Raw genomic sequence first — 22,655 nt, forward strand, 5'->3', positions numbered from 1 at the left:
AGTAATAGATGGTACTTCGGTGTGTTTTGTATGAACCCCACGGAGAGCGGAAAACCTGAGTGCTTGGAAGGGATCCCTGTATCACAGGGGAATTCATTACCTTAAAAAAATAAATAAGGTACAATAATGGAAAGGTAAGGTTTTTGTTACTTTAATAAGTAACGGAGGAGGATGAACCCCTCAGCATCCGTAATAGAAGAAATGGGAATTGTTGCGATCCCACTTCTGGAAGCAAAAGTTCCCAAATAGCAGGCGCTTGCGGCGGAGAGGGCACGCTGCTGACAGTGCCCTCTCCTCTCGTCCTGGTGTCCAAGTGCCGGCTCTTGTTTGCCATCTGCACTTGCAGAAGCCAGTTGGACCAAACCGCGTGGAAGCAGCAGGTGATTTCTCGGTGCTTCGCTGGAAACGCAGCCGACGTGGTCGTGGCTGGGGCCGGTCAGAAAATAACTGGGGTGGGACAGTGGCTGTGCATGTCTCTGCCTGTCCCCGTTGCTGGTGCAAAACCCGGTGCCACATTTCCCTGGGGAAGCTGTGCATCTCCGAGCACAGTGAAAACGTTTGCCTTCATTAGCCAAGAAAGAGGGCTGCCTTGCCATTTGCATTACGGGGAAGAGCCGCAGCTCATTCATATGCAGGCGGGCAAGCCCAGAGGGTTTCAGGGGATGGGAGTTTTCAGCATCACACAAAGTCACACCGGGAAATGCCTGGCCCAAAACGGCATCTCTGCATTTCGTGCTGAAGCTCGACCAGGAATATGTGATGTGTGTCACAAAAAGAGTAATTAAATTCTGTTTTCAGATAAAAGAGAAATAGGCAGAAAGACACAGACTTGTTCACCTGGGTCCTCCATATGTTTTTGGAGCACAGCTTTTGCTGGGGAACCTTGAAGAAGTAAGAATTATATAATTTTATCTGTTCAGTGAGCTGAATTATTCATTTTAAATGAATATATTTATAATCATATGTCAGAAAATAAGTGTGATTTCTAGGCAACTATGCCTAATAAGAACCCTGTGGTGTGAAGTCTAGTCTATGGCTGCTAAATAGTTATCCATCTTAAAGCTGTGCTGGCCTATGTGTATTTTTAGGCATCCTATCAATAAATATTTTATAAAGTGCTGCAGATAGTCAAGGGAGGAAATGTTCTTTTGCAGAGGAATCCAATTTCAGGTTCCCCATAAAATGATGTGGTTTATAGGGTTTGATATCAGATACAAAAACAAGGATGTTGTATAAAATGCATCTGATGTGATCACTGAAGAAACCCCGCTGTGTTGTGAATAATTTGTGATCCTTCAAAGAAAACTAGAAGGGCTCTAAGCAGACCGTGTAGTGATAAGTATCAATCTACATGTGTTCCTATATTGATGAAAAAAAGCTATTTCTTTCTTTTATTAACAACAAGGTCAGATCGGTAGTAAAGGAAAAGAAGACAAACGATCTTTATTGATACTTACGCTACATGTTTAATGGAGAATAAATTTTGCAAGTGCTCGCTATAATTGCATATGCCGTTGCGAGAAGTCTGCTATCTCCAAGTCAGCATCTGGGGATTATAATCACCTCTTGGAGGCTTCGCTCCGGCATTTCCAGAACTCCTGATTTGCGGCATTCTGCAGCGGTGGCATTTGCTGTATGTACATTTTCTGTGTCCATGAGAACCGCCTAACGCTCAGTCTGCTGCTGTTAGATTGATGCAGGGGATAACAGCCTTCCCGAAGTACAAATTGACACGTACAGCTGAGGTTTAGCTATTAGCATATTCTTATAATGGCAGATTTAACTTTCGGAGCAGAATAACTGAAAACATCCTGCCTGCTGGCATTCGCCATGCCCCGTTAAGCTGAAGAAACACCCGGTCACGGAGGAGGGATGGCAGTAGGTGCGGTGGAGCGATGCTGCTGTGCTTTCTGCTCAATAGCAGATGGGAACCGCTGGCTGGGACCCCTGTCCTGCCTTTAGGAAGCAAAATTCTTGTTCCTCTCTGAATACCCATTTGGAGACTATCAGCCACCCCTCCCTTCATGGTGGCTTAGTGCCCACCTTTTCCTTGAGGCTCTTTCCACGTAAAGCCATCATGACGTTGTTCAATCAAAACCGAGCCGTGGGTGCGGAAGGTTTTAGGGGGAAGAAACCGGTCATTCGCTCTCTGTCCTGCTGGTTTAATGGGAAGCTGTCGCATAAAGCTGCAGGTGCGGAGCTATGCACACTAAGGCCATCGTTTCTCCTGATGGAAATCCTTAACCAAAAAAGGATTTCAGACTGCAAGGAAGGCTTTCATTTCCTTTGTTTTTCCAGTGATAAAATCCATACGAATTAGGAAAATAGCAGCCATCTAATGGAAAACATGTATTTCCCATTGCCATCCTGGGAAACAAGGATTTTGAGTTCTGTGTTGTTTTAAAAAGCTAGGACTGGGGGCGTTTGGAGATGTTGGGTGTTTACACGTAAATGGCAGGATAGGAGAGGGCATGACAGCAGGCTTTTGCTTGGGTCTACATCATTACAGCTACCTGGTATTGTGGCTAATAAAGAAAACAGGAGCCAAGTTTCAAGATTGCAGGAGAAGAAGGAATCATTCAGTGGCAGGGTGTCCCCCATATTATGGGGTGGGAGTTACAGACGGGTTTCCTAGACGTCTTTTCCCCAGTCAGTAAAGCCCGTGGGACTGTGTAGATGTCCATATTTCTGTCGCCTATCAAGAGAACTGTACTTTAAAATGTCAACCTCGTCCTCCCCTCATCTGGGTAGGGAAGCGAAAGAGCAGCTCTGTACATAACTGCTAATTTTTAGTATCAGTTACCACTTGTTTTATTTTTTGGAGTTTAAAAAAATTTAATAAAAAAGCCAAGGGTTGACAGGACAGCCTGTATGCTCTGAAAACAAAGCAGGTACTTCCAGACTGAGCATTAGCATGTGTCAAGTGCGTTTTAGAAAATGGCTTTGCTCTATTACCTATAAAAATACTACAGGGAGTGGCTAGCCTACTCCACACATTGATAGATGAGGTTAAGAAGTATGACTTTCATGTGTTGAACAGGGCTCGTGGATTTTATTTCGAGACAAAAAAAAACAAAGCTAAATGATTGCTTTTCTCAGAGAGCACTCACTTATACATAGTTCTTTTCTAGGATTTTCATCCCCCCAAATATCTGAGTGTAATTTGCATAAGTAGATATTTTATACCTACTTTAATTCAGACGCTGCCAAAAAAGGCTGGAAAGAACAAAGGAGGGAGGCTGCAACGTTTTCATTATGCTGAAGCAAAATATTAAGACATGCTGAAATATGTGTATATTAAGTCGATAGGCTGCAGATACTGGGAAGGAAACGTTAAGGAACTGCCTCACTGCCTATCTGACAGAGTTTAGTGAGAAGCTTTGTCATTTTGGTAAGCAAATGCAGAGCATAGCCAGGTCCTCTGCGGCCTCGTTTTATGTAGGGCACTCGCTTTGTACCACTATGGATCTTTCATTACCAAAGACTTCGCTGTGAAATCAAGCATTATGCACTCCTAGGACCCATCCTGTTCTGCTGAAGCAGTTTTAAAAGTATGTGATCAATTAATAAAATTAATTGGGGAATTAAAGAACAGTAGGTTGAAGAAAGTGCTTCTAGCTGGCTGAGTATGCGACTTGAGCACCCCAGAGGATCTGGTCTGCAGAGGTAGTTTGTCCATTGTCTGTGAGTTTTATGTTCATAGATTGCTTTGCTAGACTGAACTAGCTTCCAACCTAAACCCTCCCAAAGTCTGGGATACTTCGGCTCTGAGGTTTTGATTTGAGGCCTGAAGCTGCCCATTAATATCACAAGCATTGCACAATTGCATTTTTAATCAATGTAGTCAGGAAAATTTCGTTTAGCTGAGCAGTGAAGTATTATTAGATGGACAAAATACATGCAAGGGTGATTCAGATATTTCTGCTTTATCTGCTGCTTGGGCTTTTGAGAATACTTGAACATTGCATTTTCACACCCCTCGTTTATGCTGAATGGTTATAAAATTTTATCTCGATCTAAGTTTTTCTTCCTTTGCTTCCAGATATTAATCTGATCTTAAATCACTGCTATTCAAAGCAGACCCCATTTGAATAATGTATTATGCACAATAATTCAGAAAATTTAATTGGTTGCTTTTAGAATATATTTGTATAACTTTGACTTCATGGAAAAGAGCAGTTGAAATATATAACTGAATGCATAGATATAAAGGGGTTTTCTGAACATGATTAAATATTAGTAACAAAACCTATTCTTCCGTTTCTAGTTATTGGAAGTACATCACTATAAGTAATTTACAAATTTTATTAGGATACGGTAAGCATCAGGCAGTTTATATTTTAGTTATGAACAGCATGCATGAGCTGAGCAGTAGGCTTGAGAGCTACAATGCGACTGAAGCACGTTCCCACAAATAATTGCTATAGCAACATTGTCATAATGTCTGAGATCTGCCTCCCTTGGGTTCACACCTGAAGTTTTCTTTACCATGAAACAAAATGCCTTCTCAAGTTGAAAACACTGTGTAACGGTGAGGGTATTGATGGCTTTGGCATTTTTTTTTTTTTTTTCCAAGTAATTAAATTTCAAATGTTGAGAAGCGTAATGGAACATTAGGGGAAATCGTTTGCTGTCATAGTGTCCATTTATCATGAAATTCAACATTGTGTGGCTCCTTCTATACAATTAATCCCTGCAAATTGGTGTGATCAGGTGAAGAAATTCTCTGTGGGCGGTCTCACCTAACTTGCGGAGTTTTTCCTTCTCTTCGTCTGAGTGCTTAGATGTTACATTAATGTTCTGTAAAAATCAATCAAAATAAGGTTTCAGAGTTGTTATTCCTCCTATTTCACATTGCTGCACATTGTGATGTAGGTTGTGTCTCTGCTTATTAGGAGCCTTTTGACTCAAAGCACTGAAATACAGCGTTGCATACACATCAGCTTTCTGGAGGGACCCTAATAATACAACTTGCATATATGTAATATTTTTATGGCCAGATTCTGGCTTCCAATTCCTGCTTTGTGCTGTTGGATAAAACTAGCAAGGGATGCCCCGAATGGCAAAGGGTGCATCACAGAGCAGCCAAGGAGTACTTACCTGTTTGGTGTCGTAGCGTAAAACATTCCTATGTGTCTGAGGACTATTTTTTCTCCTTGAGAGCTGATCCAGGAGGAGAGGGGTTGAACAGTGCTTTGCAGGCAGCTCCTGCACTCCTGTCCCTTCCAAGCAGCTCAAAATCTGTTCCTCTGTGTTGAAGTTTATTATGGATATTAAAGTTCATGATACATGGGTAATGTTAAGTGAAGAGTATTACTCCGTTATCATTATGATGAACAGAGAGCAACAGATGAAATAATTTCACCCAGGGTCCTAGAGTGACGCAGTCAGTGAAGTCTGAACGGTGACTGCAAAAGGTAGAGCACTGAGGGCAACAGAGGACTTCGATCATCCAAGCAGGCTAATTAGAAGTCTTTCAGCAGGGAGACAAAAGTGAGCAGAGGTTATAAAAAATGGATCTTAGAGTGATATTAGAAGAAGAGAGGGGTCCCACGCTCCAAAGGACAGACCTCAGGAGAACAGCAGTGGAGGAGGAGGTTGGGTCCCTTGTGGAAGACCAAAGAATACTAAAGACGTGAGAAATCAATGATGGGCAATGTGTGAAGGTAGTTTTATAGCTTTGTTCAGATCTAAGAAATCTGGAGAATCTAGTGGTTACGCATTTTTGTAAAGACGTTTAAAAAAAAGGAGGAGGGAAGAAAGGAAAAAACACCTCCCTGTGCTAAGCTGCTGTGCTACACTGCTGAAGGGAAAGAGACATTATTGAAGGTTCCTCAGACTCATAAAAGCTTAAGAGACTTGAACATGACCCTTCGGAGGCTGTCCAACATGAGGAACTCAGGGCGTGCTGACAATGACAAACTGTCTGGATGCTTGATGTTGAACTAGCGGGAGAAGGACTGAAATAGTCTTATTTAATTCAGATTTTTTCATACGTTGGTCTGCATTGTTTTGGTTGTGCAGTTGCTCTCCTGACAGCAGTATGTAGCTGTTAGAGGGAAGAGAGCTAAATCTGAGGAGTTGAGCTGTGGTGGAGAATGCTATGCAGTCAGATACATCGAGCATGTCAGCGTGAGTGTAACGGTTTGCCCCCGTAAAGGGTCTGACACATCGTGTTGCTGCCATTACACGAGTATAGATGAACCAGTGCGGTCTGACCGCTTCAACTCCTCCTATTGATGGACAGAGGAAAACCATGGGCTGGCTGGAGGTAGCTTACACTGCCCTCCAAAGCTGCACAGAAAACATCTGGTCTTTTTCCCCAGCATAAATTTATCCACCTGGGAGTTATACCAGTTTTAATTAACTTCATTTTTATCACAATAACATCCCCATATAGACAAGACTGGCAGACTCAGGCAGTTTAATTATAGCCTTTCCTGACATAGCATGCCTATTTAGGGAGCCAACTGAATGTCTTAGTTGCACCAACAAGAACTTTTTCTAGACTCCCATCGGAGTTTGAGCCTGGGTCTTACGAAATATTTTTTAGTTTTAAAGAGGAGCCTTACACTATCTTTCTGTGTGCACTCCAATCAACTGAAATTTCCTTGCTTTTGTGCTGTATTTCAACGAATAAAATTATAAGGTGTTATGAAAAGAAATTTAAAAAGATAATTTATAGACTTCTGCCAGAGAATGGAAAGGCCTCATCAAAACATAATGCCATACTGAATAACTGGGGTGTGCATGGATGGTTAATTTCTCACTTTGCATTCTATTTTAAATTCTCTGCCATACTCCTAGTAATTGCTTGTAATGTAATAATGAAGGTGAAGCATCAGACTTTATGTGACTTAATCCAAAAAACCTAAGTTAAAATGATTACCTCACAACAGAAATGTCTTTGGAGTATGTCTCAGAAGCGGGCCATGTTGCAGTCAGAAAAGCGATTAGTACGTAGCCTTAAGCACATTCAAGTTTAAGAGAACTCCCTATGGGTTTAGGCTTTCAGTTTTGAACGATATCACAGGAGATGATGGGCCAAACACACAGCTGAAGTGTGAACATTTTGTTTCTCTGGAACTGTATAGCTTTACACCAGCTGACATTCAAATATGTTGTTATTAATCTGTACCAGCATGTTATTAAAGATGGCATCAGATTGTGCAGGCACAAGGCGTGTGAATTAAGGCTTCATGTCAGACTCGAGTTCTGGCATCCCCTAATTGTTGGGTGTTTGTTCCCTTTCACACTTAAAATTTTCCAAATCAAATGTTTTGCATGTGGCTTTCCCAGTTGCTTTAAAAACAAACAGCAGAAACGTATTCCACAATGCACTATCAAACTGACGCCCCGAAGCAAACAGCTGGCACAGCTGGAGCCTGTGGATCCACCTTGCAGATCCCTGAGGCTGAGATAACAACGATTAGTGGGAGTCTTAGACTCATGTCCTTTAAGATGATGGATCCTCGTGGACCAGAAAAGTTGAATTCTTTGCTAGAGTGATGAGCAGATAACTGCTGACAGTGGATGGAAAGCTGAAATCTTGTGCCTGTTCTGATGGCTACAAACCGGTAATTCTTCCTGCCAGTGGCTGGTCCAGCATCCTTTGTCCTTATCCCAAGCCTCCCCATGCCCGTTGTTCTTTTTAGCTGTCGATGTGCCACTTTGCTGATTTACTGTAACTCTTTGTCCCCCCATCCTCTCTTCCCTTTGGGATGGTGTGTGTCCCCCCCCAGCCTTACAGCAAGCACAGTGTTTCATTTCTCTTCCCAAATCCTCCAGCAGCTTATGGCAGTTACCTTTCACATGTTTTTGGCCCTTCATCTCAGTATCCCATCTTGTCATCGTTCTGAGCCTGATTTCCCTCTCCTTCCTACTCAAGTCTGGCCTGCTCCTCTTCCCTGTCCAAATGCCACCAGCAGCAGTACGGACAGTGCAGGAGAAATTGTCTCCCAGGTCTCAGTTCTTCTCTTTGGTACTGGAAAACCACTACCTGCCCTCTGAAGCAAGACCGTATTTTTAGGTCCCATACCCAAATGACCTCCTGTGTGAGCTGCAGTTTTTCTTAGGCTGACAGTCTACCCATGGGTAGATTTTCATACATGTGATAAAAAAGGTAGGTTCCTGCTTAACAACATGGTTATAAACAATGTCTGCCTGTAAATAATGTCTCTGCCTGTGTTCCTCTCTTTCATTTTTACTTAACTTAGTCTGAGAAGTTATGGAACTGTTTCATTAAAAAGTCTGTGTGCGTGCATGTAGACTTGTGATGTGGTACACCCAGGCTTAAAAAAGTACCAGCGGGGTTGGAATGTATCTTTAAATAGCTAATTTGATAAAACTTAGAGCAGTTGCAAACAGGATCTTCAAAATGGGAAACAATGAATCCTAAGTGTAGGTATCATACTATTCTATGATGCACATTGAATTCACAGCACGAAAGTAGTGACAGAGAGAAAACTTTTCTTATCCAAATAACAGAGGTTTAGACTTTCTCTGCTTAAGAAAATTGAAGCCTGGAAACAATTAATGGTACATAGGTTCTTGAAGGTGAAATGATGCCATCCGAAGCATGTACCACTCCCACAGCAATCACCTAGAGCATCTCCTAGTGTGCAGAGCATTGCTTTCCTGTAGCGTGTTTTTCACCTAAATTTTGAGTGCCCTTTGTTAGACAGTTATGAAATAAAGGCATCATTAACAAACCCAAATACCTCTGTAACAAATATACACTTTCAGAAACTATCTAATTAACTGTATCTCCAAAACAGTGGCTTTAATGAAACTCTTATTTTAATTGAAAGGCAATTAGGCATTGTCTCTTTCCAATGCATGTGTAGCTAAATCTTGTTAGTATTAACACATTGCGCTTGCAGAATGAAGCTCCGTAGGACATTTCTCTTCCCTGAAAAACTAATATGTTATTTCCTCAGGACTTTCCCTGGTCCTGCCAATGTTGCTCGAGTTTTTAAATTAAAACATTACAATAAGGAAATGTTGCAAATTTTTAGTAGTGGAATTAACTGCTTAATATTTGAAAAGGCCATATTTCAAGGACAGGTTTGTGCGAAGCCAGCTTCAATTTTACTTTCTCTGCTTTGGGTAAGCCTGTGTAACACGTCGATACTGGGGGATAAAATGTGACCAAGAAGCTAGTATCTGGGAGGGAACAACGTGCACTCTTAGCCCTGTGAAAATTTTAAATTGCAGTCTTTATTATGAAAATCAAGGAAGGAAAGTGTTGGCAGAGGTACAGGTGCTCATTTTTCCTGGAGGAGAGGAAAACTAGGGTTGGGAGAGGGGTACCAGCAGATGCTTACCTGCTCTGACAGACTTAAATGAATTTGCCTTGAGTCAAAGACGTGCTCAAATGAACTTGAAGGGCTTAGTATGGATAGGTCAGTGTTAAATAGAAGATTCCATGTTTTCTGTTTGCTGCTTTTGTCTCTCATTTGTCTCTCTCTCGGGCAAGATGAGATGGCTGGTTTGCCTAAATGGCTAAAAAGCAGTCTGATAGTTTATGCAGTTTTCTACATTTCTTATAAAATTACTATTTTGTACTCTATGCTTTGGAAGAAGATAGGAAAGCTCTTTGCACCCTGAAAATAAGGCAAGTGAGAAGAGAGACTGCATCTTAGTTGCACGAAGTATTCCTTGCGAAGGGTTTTTCTTGCCTTCCTCTCTTTTGAGACCAGTAATAAAATTGCCATGGATATCAGTGGAGCAAAATACTCGCGTGGCACAATGTAATAGTCACGTATACTCACCGTAAGTAAAACTGGCGGTACTGTAACTGTATAAAAAAGAGGGAACTGTGGTTCAACTTAAGTGCCTAACTTTGCTGTATAAGGGAGATTTTAGTAACTAAGCGGTTACAGTCTTTTCTCTAATTTTATTAAGTTTTGTGAAGAATGGTCTTCAACCATGTGATTAAGTTGCAAAAAAATAGTTTATGTTAGCAGCTCACTGGTCAATTAAAAACAATCTCACTTCTCCACCAAAAGCTCAAATAGTCATTTTTGAAGTCTTTAATAATGCTATGTCTGAGTTTTGTGAGATGAATACAAACGCAGTAAGTCTCATATTCCAAAAATTCAACAATCTCTGTACATGTGATTGGTAATACAGAAATATAAATTAAAAGGTTTGCTATCACTGTTGTAATGTTGCAGTTTAATAAGCACAGAGTCTCTGGGTTAAAAGAAAAAGAACCAGCAAAAGTCTCCACTGTGTTTTGTGAGTTCAGAATTAATGGAGACCAAAATGTTTACTTCAGCAAAAGAGACGGCTAAAAATAAAATGATATCAGAAAATACAAGCGTAATGCCCAGAAATGTTTCTCTCATACTTAGAAGCAAAATTATTTTCTTGCCTAGGAGAAGATAATAGGATTGCATTTCATCATTCACATTCCATTCCATATATTTTAGGCTTAGTGCAAATGTAAAAACAAAACAAAAATCAAACTGCATTTTGTTTTTCTTGTTCTGTAATGAAGTATGGTGTGTATGAGAGAAGGATACTGATGTTCTGAAGAGAATCTCATAAAGAAAGCACAAGCGACTAATTTTAAGGAGTTGACAGTTTACCTGTCCCTTGTTCTCAAGCTATTTTAGTTACCTGGGGGAAATGAGGATGAAAGAGGTTAGCCGAAGAGAAGAACAGTTTCTGATCAGTGTGACCCGTGACAGATGCATTTGTAATTGCAGAGTGAAAATAAGAAAAAAAAAAGGTGGTTTCTGGAAACAGAAACGTTACACCACTGTGAATCTAAAAGTTAGATGAGAATGAATTGTCACATTACTTCTTTCTTCATCCAAGCCATGACTGCTTTAACAAGTGGTACGGTGTATGTAATATACTAGGCATTATGCAATTGGGCGCCAGTGATTTGTTCGCTGGCACGTTGCATATCGATACCTGCTTTCAAGGATAAAGTTCAGGTCTGTGCCATGTCTCTTCACCTGGGTTTTTTCTCCCGCATGAGAAAGCATTGGGCTAGTTCTGCCTGCCACCTCCCGCAGATTGCTCGGCGGGCAGACCGAGCTGTAGGGTCAGCCGGCAGTTCCCAAAAGCAGGAATATGAGCTCCCATTTCCATCAGCCCCACTGCAGAAGGGAGGAATGGGGCAGGAGGGGGCAAAGGGAGCAGCGTAGACATGGTACAGAGCTCATACGTTCATTATTGCCAGCCAGCCCCCCTTCCCCAGTATCTCCAGCAGGAGGGATGGGAACAGTTTGGTCTTTTTACTGTACCTGTAGTTCTGCATCAATCGTGAGCAAGACCGTGTCATGCTGTTTTCAGGAAAGAAGTCAAATGCCGGTCTACTCCTCTGGCGCTGCAAAACAAATTTAGGTCTTTATCAATGCAAAAGCGTGCATGATGCTGACATGCCTCCTCATGCAAAACATGTCATCGGGTTTTTATGACAGGAGTTGGCCTTAATGTGAAGGGTGTGAAAGATGCACAGTTCACCCTTCATTGAGGCCAGCACCGTTTTGAAGCATTAGTCCAACATTCATGGTAACATCAGTTGTTGCCTTTATAAATACCAAACCCTGTGCTGTAACTTAAGACTCGGATCAAGTAATGAAGTGATTACTCCACAAAATAAACCTTCCTCCTCCTGCTGAAAACTGAGAAATGGTAACTCCCATCCTCGATACTCTATCACTGTGTGGTTTCTGCTTGCTCCGCTTCTAAGAACCACAGCTAGTACGGGATCAGCTTGTTTCAAGAAGAGAAGTCCGAAATAGCCCCTGCTGTTACACAGTGAGTGTGGTGTTAATTAAAATAGGCCTTTAAAGATGGAAGAGTGGCCAGTGAAAAATACATGGATGGTGATGTGTGCATTTTCATTACTTGCCCAGCAGGGAGAGAAAGAGGGAAGAAAAACAGTGGGTTAATTTTCCAGACGGCAGCTCCCCAAAAGTTTTACAAGGGGACAAGAAAAGTGACATTCATAAATAAAATGAATATAGAAATTGGTTTTGGTCTACATCTGTGAAACTAACATTATTCATGTGTTGCAGGAGGTAAGGGACGTGACCTGATAGGAAAAGAATTGGATTATTCACTTATTTTTAATTAGTAATACTTCTATTTTTAAAGATTAATGCAGAGTGCTGCCTGGCTAGCTGTCCAGGTAAAAAGTTGTAGCTTTGCCAGCATGTGGATTTTCTCAGCTCTGCTTCTGCTTTTTTCCAGATGAGATAAACAGCTCTAAAACTGTGACCAAAGCAATTAACTTCAAATTCGGAGCTTAAAGGAAAGCCATGCAGTTTTATTGACATTATTTTACTATAAATCCTTTTCTCAAATATATTTCCGCTCTTTGTGGTAATTTTGCCCATGAGAATTTAGATGTTTGGAAGGAGGAGGGGAGCTGGCGAGGTAATACAAAGGCTGCTCTGCATGGAAATAATACTGTGGATTGTAAGGTTGTTACGTGGAAAGATAGACTTTCTGTACTTTACGTAGAGAGGTGGAGGCCAGAAGTGAGGTTATTGTGCTTTGCTGTGTGGGGCAGCTGTGTTCCCATCACTGCTGAGATTCGGGGACAGAGCCTGGAGGTGGCCTGCAGGGCATCTGAGGCATTGCCTTGAACTTTTTACCTGCACCTCTGAGTTTAATTTCTACAACGCTGGTTTCATTAACTGAAAGGCCTTATTGCGTTTGGTTATTATATCCTAGATGTTTCTTTTTTTTTTTTTTTCTGTGAGAGGAACTTGCTAATCAAGGCTTTTGCTTTCTCCCAGTGTCAGACACTGACTGATTCAAGAAATAACATGATGGTATTAATTAGATGAGAGCCAGTTTTGAGAGCATTTCGATTTTCAGTTACTGTATTTTCACATTACAGGGCAATAATATGTCAGCAGTTAATAAAAGATATAATAAATATTGTGTATATGCTTGAAATATTAGCATTTTAATATCCATGTCCAGAAATAACATTTTTCAGTAGCACGACGCCGAGAAAATACTTTTTGTATGTGGGTGGACGCGCAGTAATTGATGCACATGTACTTGTTTGACCTATAGCAGGTTAAATACAACTTTAGAGGCAGTTGCCCGAACGGCATGTCATCTAGAGCTGATATTACTGCTAGATCACTATAGCATCTTTCTCAACAAACTGCCTCATGCAATGGGAGTTTATTAACACCAGGGAGAAGCTAGCTGAAGAGTACGACTGATTAATGTGACATATTCAAGTTTCTTTCTACAACTGTCTCAACAACCAGTCATAGAGATCTGCTTCATACACAGAAAATTAAATTTAAATTTCACAGTCTTGGCTAGAAAATTGTGCGGTTAATCCCATCCCAAAAAATGAAATTTGATTTTTTCTACATGAATTCTGTTGTGATTTTTCATACCCTGTTGGTTTCTGCCAGCATTCCCATTGGTTTAGGTTACTTTATTCCTCCCTTTAAGACAAAAAATGGGGGGAAAAAAGGAATATACACGAGGGGTTGGTTTTAGGAAAGCCCCCCACTGCCTCAGAAGTTAGTGTGTCCGGTGCAAAAGTACAAAATGTCTGCTCTAAGCTCCCTTCTGTAACCATTGCACAAACTGCATTTTTAAGGGAAGGTTTGCCACAGCTAATGAAGAAGATAGTAGTGTATATCTGTTGGTTTTTCAAAACCTTTGTTTATACCATGGCTCTAGCTATATGTACCCCTCTGCTAAGGTGAAGAGACCTCTGTGTTTAAATATCCATTGGAGCTGATTCTCTCTTAACTAAATGGCAAGTATTTGAATAAGCTGCTTCTCAGGAGGAAAAATGAAGTAATGTAAGCAGAGACAATAACCGAGCATTTCAGAAGAGGGGAAAAGGAGAATTAGAGGTTTAATTTCCTAGTCCTACATCTGAAAGTATGTTTTCAGACAGTCATTTGTAACAGTCATTAAATTCTTACCCATTAATCTTCACATAATCAGGTCTGTTGATATCGACTCCCTTGTATCTTGGCCATCCCCTTTTATCGCCTCATCCCCTTTGCTCCTGCGACCTTACCATTAATTTCCCCCTTTCTTTCTTACTTCCCCTCCCAACACAACCACGCTCCCTCCTCCTGTGCCTTAGCAGTCGGGCTGTTGGTGCTGTCGGCCTCTTCCCGTGCCGCTCCGGCTGTCCTCACCTCTGCGCTCGCCGCACGGCGTTTTAAATATCCCGACTTTCCTCAGCGAGGCTTGCAGCCTCGGCAGTGCTCTCCAGGCACCATCTGTTCCCAGCATCTCCTTGGCCAGTCGCGGGCTCCTGCCCGGCTTTTCTCTGCCTCCTTTCTTCCTGACCTTCCTTCTTGCCGTCTTGGAGCATCATTTTGGGAGATTTGCTAGATCAGAGCGTGCGTAACCGCTAGCACTTACCAGTAGCAACCACACTTGACCCTTCTCGTCCTCTGCTCCCCCCTCTCACGCTCATTTGTTGCATCTGGTCCGAAATCAAACTGTAAGCTCCTCAGAGCAGAGCTTTTTCCTTCCAGCTGCCTTTAACACCAAGCACTACAGTGCCTGGCTGGTATCATTAAGTGCCAAAGCTGTACAAATAAATAAGAATAGTTTTGATTACACAGTTGCAGTTCTCATCTAAAATAATTTAAACATTAGTCACAAGCAGTTATGCTGTTTATAATTCATACAATAATTTAGGACTGCTAGTTTTTAACTGTTGTGTAATTTGGAATTACTTGCAGTTCTCATGGGATAAAGTATATTATTGAACAAGAAAGGAATAAACTATACTCAGACTAGCTGTAGGGTGCTGTGATTTAAAGGAGAGCTGGTGGAATACTACAAGAGAAAATATGCAGGAACCATTATACTGTTAATGAATGCACAATTCAGATTGGTGATTTAATTTTAAGATCATATTCCTCTGGTACCCTCAGGTATAAGAGGCTTCATACATAAAAACTGAGTAAGATGGTATGTATTTATGCCCAGTCATGCAAAACCTGAATAATAATTAAAAAAAAAAAAATTACTTTCCCGTATTGTTTGTTCATTTGCAATTATTTTTGTTAATGACATAGCATTCCAGGAGCACTATTAGAAGGGCACAACCATAATTGCTGGTACCAGTTTTGAACCCATGGTAGTAGCCTTTGAGGCAGCTTGATATTTATCCATAGCTACAGACTGTCACTGTATTTAAGCCATGACTAGAGCAACATTTTTTGATCTGGCCAGGAGCTTTCTTGCAAAAGTCACCATTTCCTTCCCCAGGCAAGGTGGCAGATTGGTGATATTTTAAACTCTCTTGGCTGAGGAACAAATCCCAAAGTCCTTATTTTTGCAAGCAGACCTGACTGATGCGCAAGACCTATTCTTGCAGGGGCCACACCCATGAATAATTGTCAGAAACGACATTATGCAGTGAATTCTAGCTTTACAAAATGTGATTTTTTTTTTGCCCACTTTTTTATATTGGCACATTAATTGCAAGCTTTTTCTACCATCCTTTTTCTGAAATGTGAACAGATGTCCAACTTTTTAAGAAGCCACATATTACAATGGACTACATTTTAAATCATACAAGCACATCCGCAGAGCGAATCTGAAAAGCTCTGAAAATACACAAAGAAAAGAAGATGCAATCAAAAGAAATTCTGCCTGGCCTTCCAGGTTGTACACCTGCTATTTTAATATTTTTTTTAATCTCTTACAACTAAAGTATCGCTTCTTAAATGAATTTGAACAACTCGCCCAAGAGACGTTCTAATCCGATCGTGTATTATGATGATACCAGTTGGATGTTATCCTATTAGGCACTCACTGTAAATAAGGGATTTTCCACTGACTTTTAAATCCTTGATTAATGAGAATGCTCAAAGCAGTGTCCTGTAAATTAGCCATAGTGCTAGCAACAGTTGCAATTCACTTAGGAGAACTGATGTGTTTCAAATCTTCCCATCCAAATTAAAGAGCATGAGGAAAAGATAATGTGCAGTAAGTAAAACACATTACTCTGCCTCGTATTATTTATCTGTACCCCACGGCTGTCTGAGACCCTTAGGTCTAAATCCTGCTCTCTGTTCAGGTAAATTCCTGTCAGTCAGAGCTCTTCTGGAGAAAGAACTCTGGTAGGTGGCCCATAGTATTTCCTTAATTTATGTATTCTTTGTATTCTCTAGCATTTTAGCTAATTCTTAATCCTATTTTAAATTGTGTTCAGTAGTCCAATGGCTTTCATTTGTAGCTCGGTCACTGCCATCTCACTTGCCTTTCACAGCTCCTTTGCCTTTTTTCTGATAAAAATACGTATGAGTAGCTGGAAAGAGGTATTTGGGTTTGGAGAAAGGGGAGAATAGGGGGAGGTTGTGACACGTCTGTTAATTGATACTTAAACTGGAATTCTTCCCTATATATTTTTCTGAAGAAAACATTTTTCACATCATCTTACCACTTCCCTTCTTATTCAAATACTGATAGCTGATTTATTGCTTGCAACAAAATTAGTTTTGTATCTAGTATTGACTTTGAAACATACATTATTTCCTTTAATACTCTGAGACATTAATGAGGTCTTTCTTGACGTGCTATATTCACATTTATTTAAGGTACTATTCATTTCTGTACCCATAATATACATGCACTTTTATCAGTCAAGAACATCCCTTTGTTCTTGTAGAAGTGTGAATACTCTTTCTGTAGACTGAAATTAGTGTCACTTTATAAAGACAGTTTTGACGCTCCCTCTTACAGGTAACGAGCAAAGTATCTCTCATACATTAAGATACTTAAAGTGTATGATTTTTCCACAGTTATTTTCTGGTAATTTTAAATGCACTGCGAACTGTACAAAAAGTAGAGTTGCTTAAAGTAAACTCTGGCCATACTATCCTATATCAAGAATAATCAGAGACACTGCAATAATTCTATAAATCTATCTGATCATTTCACCTCAGTTTGCTCAAGTTACAAGGGTTACTCATCCCTGCGTGTACCAAAGCACCCTTAAACAAAATTCCAGTTAGACCAGTATATCTCACAGGCCATCATTTCTTGCTATGACTATTATGTATGCCTGTGATCCTATCTGTTTAACGGTGTTTGTGTACAGTTCCCCAGTGATCAATTGGTAAATGTTCAGAATTCTGGCTGCAGGTCATAAAAGTATAGTCTTCTCCAGTGTTATGGGCAGAAGGAAAAATATGACATTGTGGTTTCCCTGACCAATTTGAAACTGTTTCAGAGATGCACGATACCTTTTTTTGTACTTATTAGTACTTTTTTATATTTATTCGTTGTGGTTTTTACAGTACAGAGTTAACTTATTAAGTGCAGTCTTTATTGGTTCCTGGTGGTTTATTTTTTCTTTGTACTTTGGGAAAAACACAGGTGCTTTTCCACAAAGAGACTAAGATATTGATTTTCAAGCTTAAATGCTTGTATTCTGGGGAAAAGAAGTGGACATTAGAAATTCAAGAGGATGTTTGCAGCTGGCTTTTGTTATAACTCTGTTTTTCTACATGGCAGAAAGAATGGACAGCTAGGATACTTTTTTTTGGTCTTTTTAACTCTCATTGCAAATCTGCCAGCTAATTTTGGCAGCATTACAGATTTATAGAGTGGTTTCCCCCAGCTATAAACTTTCTCCGGTATGAGGAAAGATCATTTTTGTGATTATGGCATCAAACTGTGACATAACATAGCTGTTGTCTATAGCCTTTTTGATTACCTTCAGCAAGTTACTTCATTCTCTTATGCCTCAGTCTTCTACCTGTGAAATATAATATTATTATAATAGGCTTTTCTTTGTTATGCCTCACATATTAATGAATGTATTCCTGTATCACTTTCCTACTTCACAGAAGTGCTGAAAGCATATGTTCATTAATATTCTTGAAGCGTGACGAAGAAAAGCCTATTACTGTAATATGCTTTGCTTTAAAACTTCAGTTAGAATAATAATGATAAACAACGTTGGTTAGGCTTTGGCCCGACTGCACAGAAACAAAACTTTTACATGTTCCGACTTAAACCGATGAAGGAAAACTTTGATGTATTTTATGTCCCTTCTCTATACTCGTGCAGAAAAAAAATATAATGTTTCACATTTACTGAAATGGGTTGTATCTCCTCGTTGGAATCTGTATCATACAGCAATCCAAGAATGGCTCTTTGCCTGCTGTATCCTTAGCCTCTTGTTTCAATATGATGTAGTCTTTTTATTCTCTCCATGTATTTCCTTCGGTGAGGTGAACAGAAGCTTGAAATGGACAGTTATGAAACGTCTTGCCCATAGGAAAAGCTTCTTCCTAACCTTATTAGTAATTGCTTGAGAAATGACCAGGAGCATGACAGTTTATATTTCCCTGCTATTATTTCCCCTAATAACTGTGGATGTTCTTATTACATTTCTAAATGACTGTTCTCAGAGGTGGCTTGAACAGAAGGTATTTCATTTTATCAGGTTCAGATTGATTGCCTCAGTGTTTCATTGAATATCTCCTTGTTCGTGCACTGCGGTAGATACGATATAGAAGATAGATAAGAAGCAGTAGATAGGAATCCCTGGTTTCTTTTCTTTATAGCGTGTTGTATCATACATCCCCTGGTTTGCCTCCTTTGTCTTGATTTATTTGATTTCTTTATACAAAGAACTGTCCAAGCTCATTTTGGACAGATGTTCGTAGAACCCTTTGGACCTAAACACAGCACTCAGGCAATACTTCACTTATTTAAGAAAATAAGAGGTTTTCACTTATTTAAGAAAATAGGATGGTACTTCCTAACAGTGCATATATCTATTATTGTTTTCTTTCCTTGACTTTCTTTTCATTAAATAGTTTTCAACTCAATGAGAGTCATGTTTGCTTCTTTTCCTTTTTCTTTTTGCTCTACATCTGAGAAAGCAAGCGCAATTAATGGAGAAAACATCACTACATTTCTGATAGTTTTAACAGCTGCAGGCAGTTCAATATTTTGACTTGGTTTTTTAATGCTTTCAGTGTTTTCAGCAATATTATAGTAGAGATATTGGAAATAAAGAGGGAAGACCAGCAGCCCCAATATACATATCCTATCCTTCTACTTTCTGTTCTTATTACAGAAAAATATTAAAATGTTTAACTGCCTGCACTGGATATCTACATAGTTCTTCTAAAAACTGACAAGTGCAAATTGAAAAGCAAAGTCCTATTAATACAGAGTTGGAGAGTGTCACTGTGGCATTACATATTAAGTCTGGAATGCTCTGGGCCTTGCATAAATCTGAGCAATAAAAGAAATACCAGTGAGAATCTTACAACATGTTCAGTCGATTAAAATATATCTATTTGACTTTTATTTTCTTTGCAGACCACAGATGACATCCTGGTGGCCTCAGCTGAATGTCCAAGCGATGACGAGGACATCGATCCCTGTGAGCCGAGCTCAGGTGGGTTAGGTTAGTCAACTTTTTTATTACTTTCTTTTATTTCATATTTGCATGCTTCAGTCCCCCGGGCCAGTCCTTTCTTACATAGCAGGGAGAAGTTGAATTGGGGCCATTCTACATATGGCAGTGTCAGCAGAGAGGGAGAGTTTGCTATACATTTTTCAAAGACAATGGATGGGAGCACATTGATAGTCATGATGTGAGCAAAGTTATAGCTTGACTGAGGACCTGAGGCGGAGCAGGAAGGGCATTCCAGGGCCACTGCAACTGGGTTGTCGTGACAAAGAACGGGCAACTTCATCTGGGAGAAAGATGTTGCAATTGTTTGTGCCTTAAGCATTACCCCCAAATAAGATAAAAGTACCATATTTCAAATGTCATATTATGTCAGTAGAGTTCATTTTGAATTACTGATTATGGCATGAAATACTGTATAGATAGTAAAAATCTGAAGACATAGAATACAACAGTCTCAAATTCCAAATTGTTCTATGGCTTTTTTCCAAGCCAAGACTATTCAGAGTGTATGTTTCAGTTCTGATTAGAAAGGAAAAATTTTAACATTCTAGTATTTTCCATGGAACAAAAACTTTGTAGTATTTTGGCCATGTCTTTCCTACTCCCACTGAATAATGGAGATTTGGTACTAATTTTTCTCTGTGATATAATTTCCCATTTACCTTCATATTTAATTAAATACTACATACCTTCTCTAAAAGCTGGATGTTTATCCCAGATGTGAAAGGAATGCAAAACTTTGTAATAGCAATCTGAAAAATTATGTTACTCTATAACCTTTAAAAAATCCCAGATAGTCCAATGAATTGCTCCTGCTTGCTTTGTTGGCTTGGGTTAGCTTGGACCTTCTCTGAGTGAACAGCTTGTGGTACCATATATATCTCAGTTTTTCTTTCACTTGAATTCTGTGCTATTTGGTAGCACGCCTACTGTCAGTTGTTTTAGGTAATTTGGTAATCTTCAGTACTTGCTATGACACTTAATAGTAAAAGAATTAAGATCAATTTGTTGTGCAGTAACATATTTCGTTCAAGTAGGAATCAATTAAATTTGAGACTAGTATATTAATGCAAATCACAACTAAGAGCCATCTTGGTACAACACCCGAACCTGGGGCAGGTGATATGTCTACATAGCCTTAAGACAAATGAAATTTTGCTTCACATGCAGATGCATGGTTCCTTTTTCAAGTCACGTAGCCTATTACCCACATGCAAGAATTATTTATTTAAATTTAAGTAAAGGCAGAGACATTTATGACTTGTCTCAGTGTTTGATGGAGCTGCAGGGTGGCATTTGAGCTCTTCCAGGAACCAAGATATTTATAGATTTGATGAGAATACTTTGGGGTTGGTTTCTTTTGCTTTCCAATAAAATGATTTCAGAGTGGTTTTCAAAATGCCACAAGATGGAATGACCATTCTTAAAACTGAGCAGCAACAGGTACAGCCGTCTTACACGTTTTTATATCTCCCAGGAAGACGTTTCACTTGCAGAAGTCCCAGACATCAAGATATTTAGGAATTGTGATAAGAATTCATTTTTGAAAGTTTGAAAATTAATTTCCAGGATTTTTTTTTTCTGCTCTTTCCTTCTCATTTTCAAATTCTTGAGTTTAACGAGACTGTCTTGTCCAGTATGACTCAGTGCAGTATCTCATATTGGTCTGAGCTCATTCATGCCAGTTGCTTCCTTGCTTTAGTTAACTCGGGCAGTGCTGCTCACCAGATAAATTGGCATTTACCTGCTGTAAATGTAGGTAATTTTAATATTTTTTTTTAATTTTATAAGGTAATTGTAAAACAATACATTAGTTACATAGCACTAAAAAATTTCCCAAACCCTCTGAGAATGCAGCTGTTGTATTAGAAATGTATTTGTATTGTCTCAGCCTTACAACTTCCTGAAAGCCAATGAAATTTCAGAATAATTCTTCTCTGAGGTTGTTTTCAAATTCAGATCTGGGGCTGCAATGTTTGGTAGTCCTGGAGCCATGCGCATTCATTTAGCTAGTGGGTGCAGGAACGGGAGGGGTGAATGAAGCTTTCTAGCACATTATCATTTCTGTCCCAGCTATGGTCCAGAAGGGGAATGTGAATGTTAGTCTTCCTGCAAAACATTGCCATTAGCTTTACATCCTGGTGTTTAGCTTTCCTGCTTTAGCTTGTCATTCATCACTCAGCTACGCTTCTCATTTTTCTTTATTTGCGAATGGTTTTACTGTTTCATTTCTTGGATCCCAGCTGCTACTGCTTTTTTAAAAAAAAGTATGGATTGGCACAGGAATTATGTTCTCCATAATCCCAATTGTCTGGATCGTTTTATCTGTCATTCTTCACATCAAAATGTCACTTGTCCTCCCACTCTCAACTCTTAAAAGCTATTAATTTGCCTCCCTCTTCATTGGCCTTGTCCTTTTCTCATATCTGAAACAATATGAGCCAAAGGGGTTACTGAAGTCGTAACTTCTAGCATATCTGTCTCTCTGTAAGCTGTTTTAGTCTTAGTCACTTTGTCTTATGAATAAGCTTTCTCCATGAATAGTCTGGTAGGCACTGCTCCATCCCAATAATCCTGCAGTCTCCATGTGGATTTGAGCTACTCCTAACAGTGGGCTGGAACTTAAGGGAGAGAAGCATAATATTGTTGACAGTGACAGATTAATGTGGGTTGTTTTTTTTATTTTTCAGTTAAGATAGGAGATACAAAAGGATATGTCCCTCCATTTAAATTCTTCCCATGGTTCAGTTCAGCTTTTTCCCCTTTTATCCTTTTCACAAACCAGTGTTGCTTCTCCACAGGTACCCCTCAACATCCTCCCTAATGCTAGTGAAGCTTATGTTTCCTAACATACTTCTGGGAGGCAGAATATATGATGATTAGGACAATTGGTTACTATTGGGTTTTCACTTCAGAGGCTGTAGTCTGCGATCCCATTAGATTTCTTCTCTTGCTGCCTGATGGTCAGTCAGCAAAGGGATCCACCCCAGCACAAGAGATGATGCTCTCAGGTCAACATTTTTCTAGCAAGAATACCTTTAAGGGATGGCCAGAGCCCATTCAGTTTTATTGACACAGCCATAACTGTACATTTCTGTGATGATTGCCCATAATATGCCTATTTCTAACCAAAGTTCTCAGCTCAAAATGAGAGCCTATTCAACAAACCGTTTGAATATGGTAAACCTATATATCATAGAAAATACCGATTATCTAGATTTTATTGATTAGCAAGAATTAT

The 22,655-nt window shown here is 39.7% G+C and overlaps 1 protein-coding gene across 21 annotated transcripts in view; it reads left to right on the top strand.

Moving 5' to 3' along the window:
• The window catches only part of NRXN1 (neurexin 1), a 730,978-nt gene that overhangs the window by 691,290 nt on the left and 17,033 nt on the right, over positions 1–22,655 (top strand). For 13 of the 21 annotated variants that reach the window (XM_052805916.1, XM_052805935.1, XM_052805919.1 and 10 more), the window contains one exon: positions 19,318–19,405. In XM_052805916.1, coding sequence (XP_052661876.1) covers positions 19,318–19,405 — 88 coding nt within the window. The remainder of the gene's footprint in view (positions 1–19,317; positions 19,406–22,655) is intronic. The other 8 variants (XM_052805915.1, XM_052805920.1, XM_052805924.1 and 5 more) reach the window with 1 other exon arrangement.

The sequence above is a fragment of the Harpia harpyja genome, chromosome 13 (assembly GCF_026419915.1).
Source record: "Harpia harpyja isolate bHarHar1 chromosome 13, bHarHar1 primary haplotype, whole genome shotgun sequence".
In the NCBI taxonomy this organism is placed as follows: Eukaryota; Metazoa; Chordata; class Aves; order Accipitriformes; family Accipitridae; genus Harpia; species Harpia harpyja.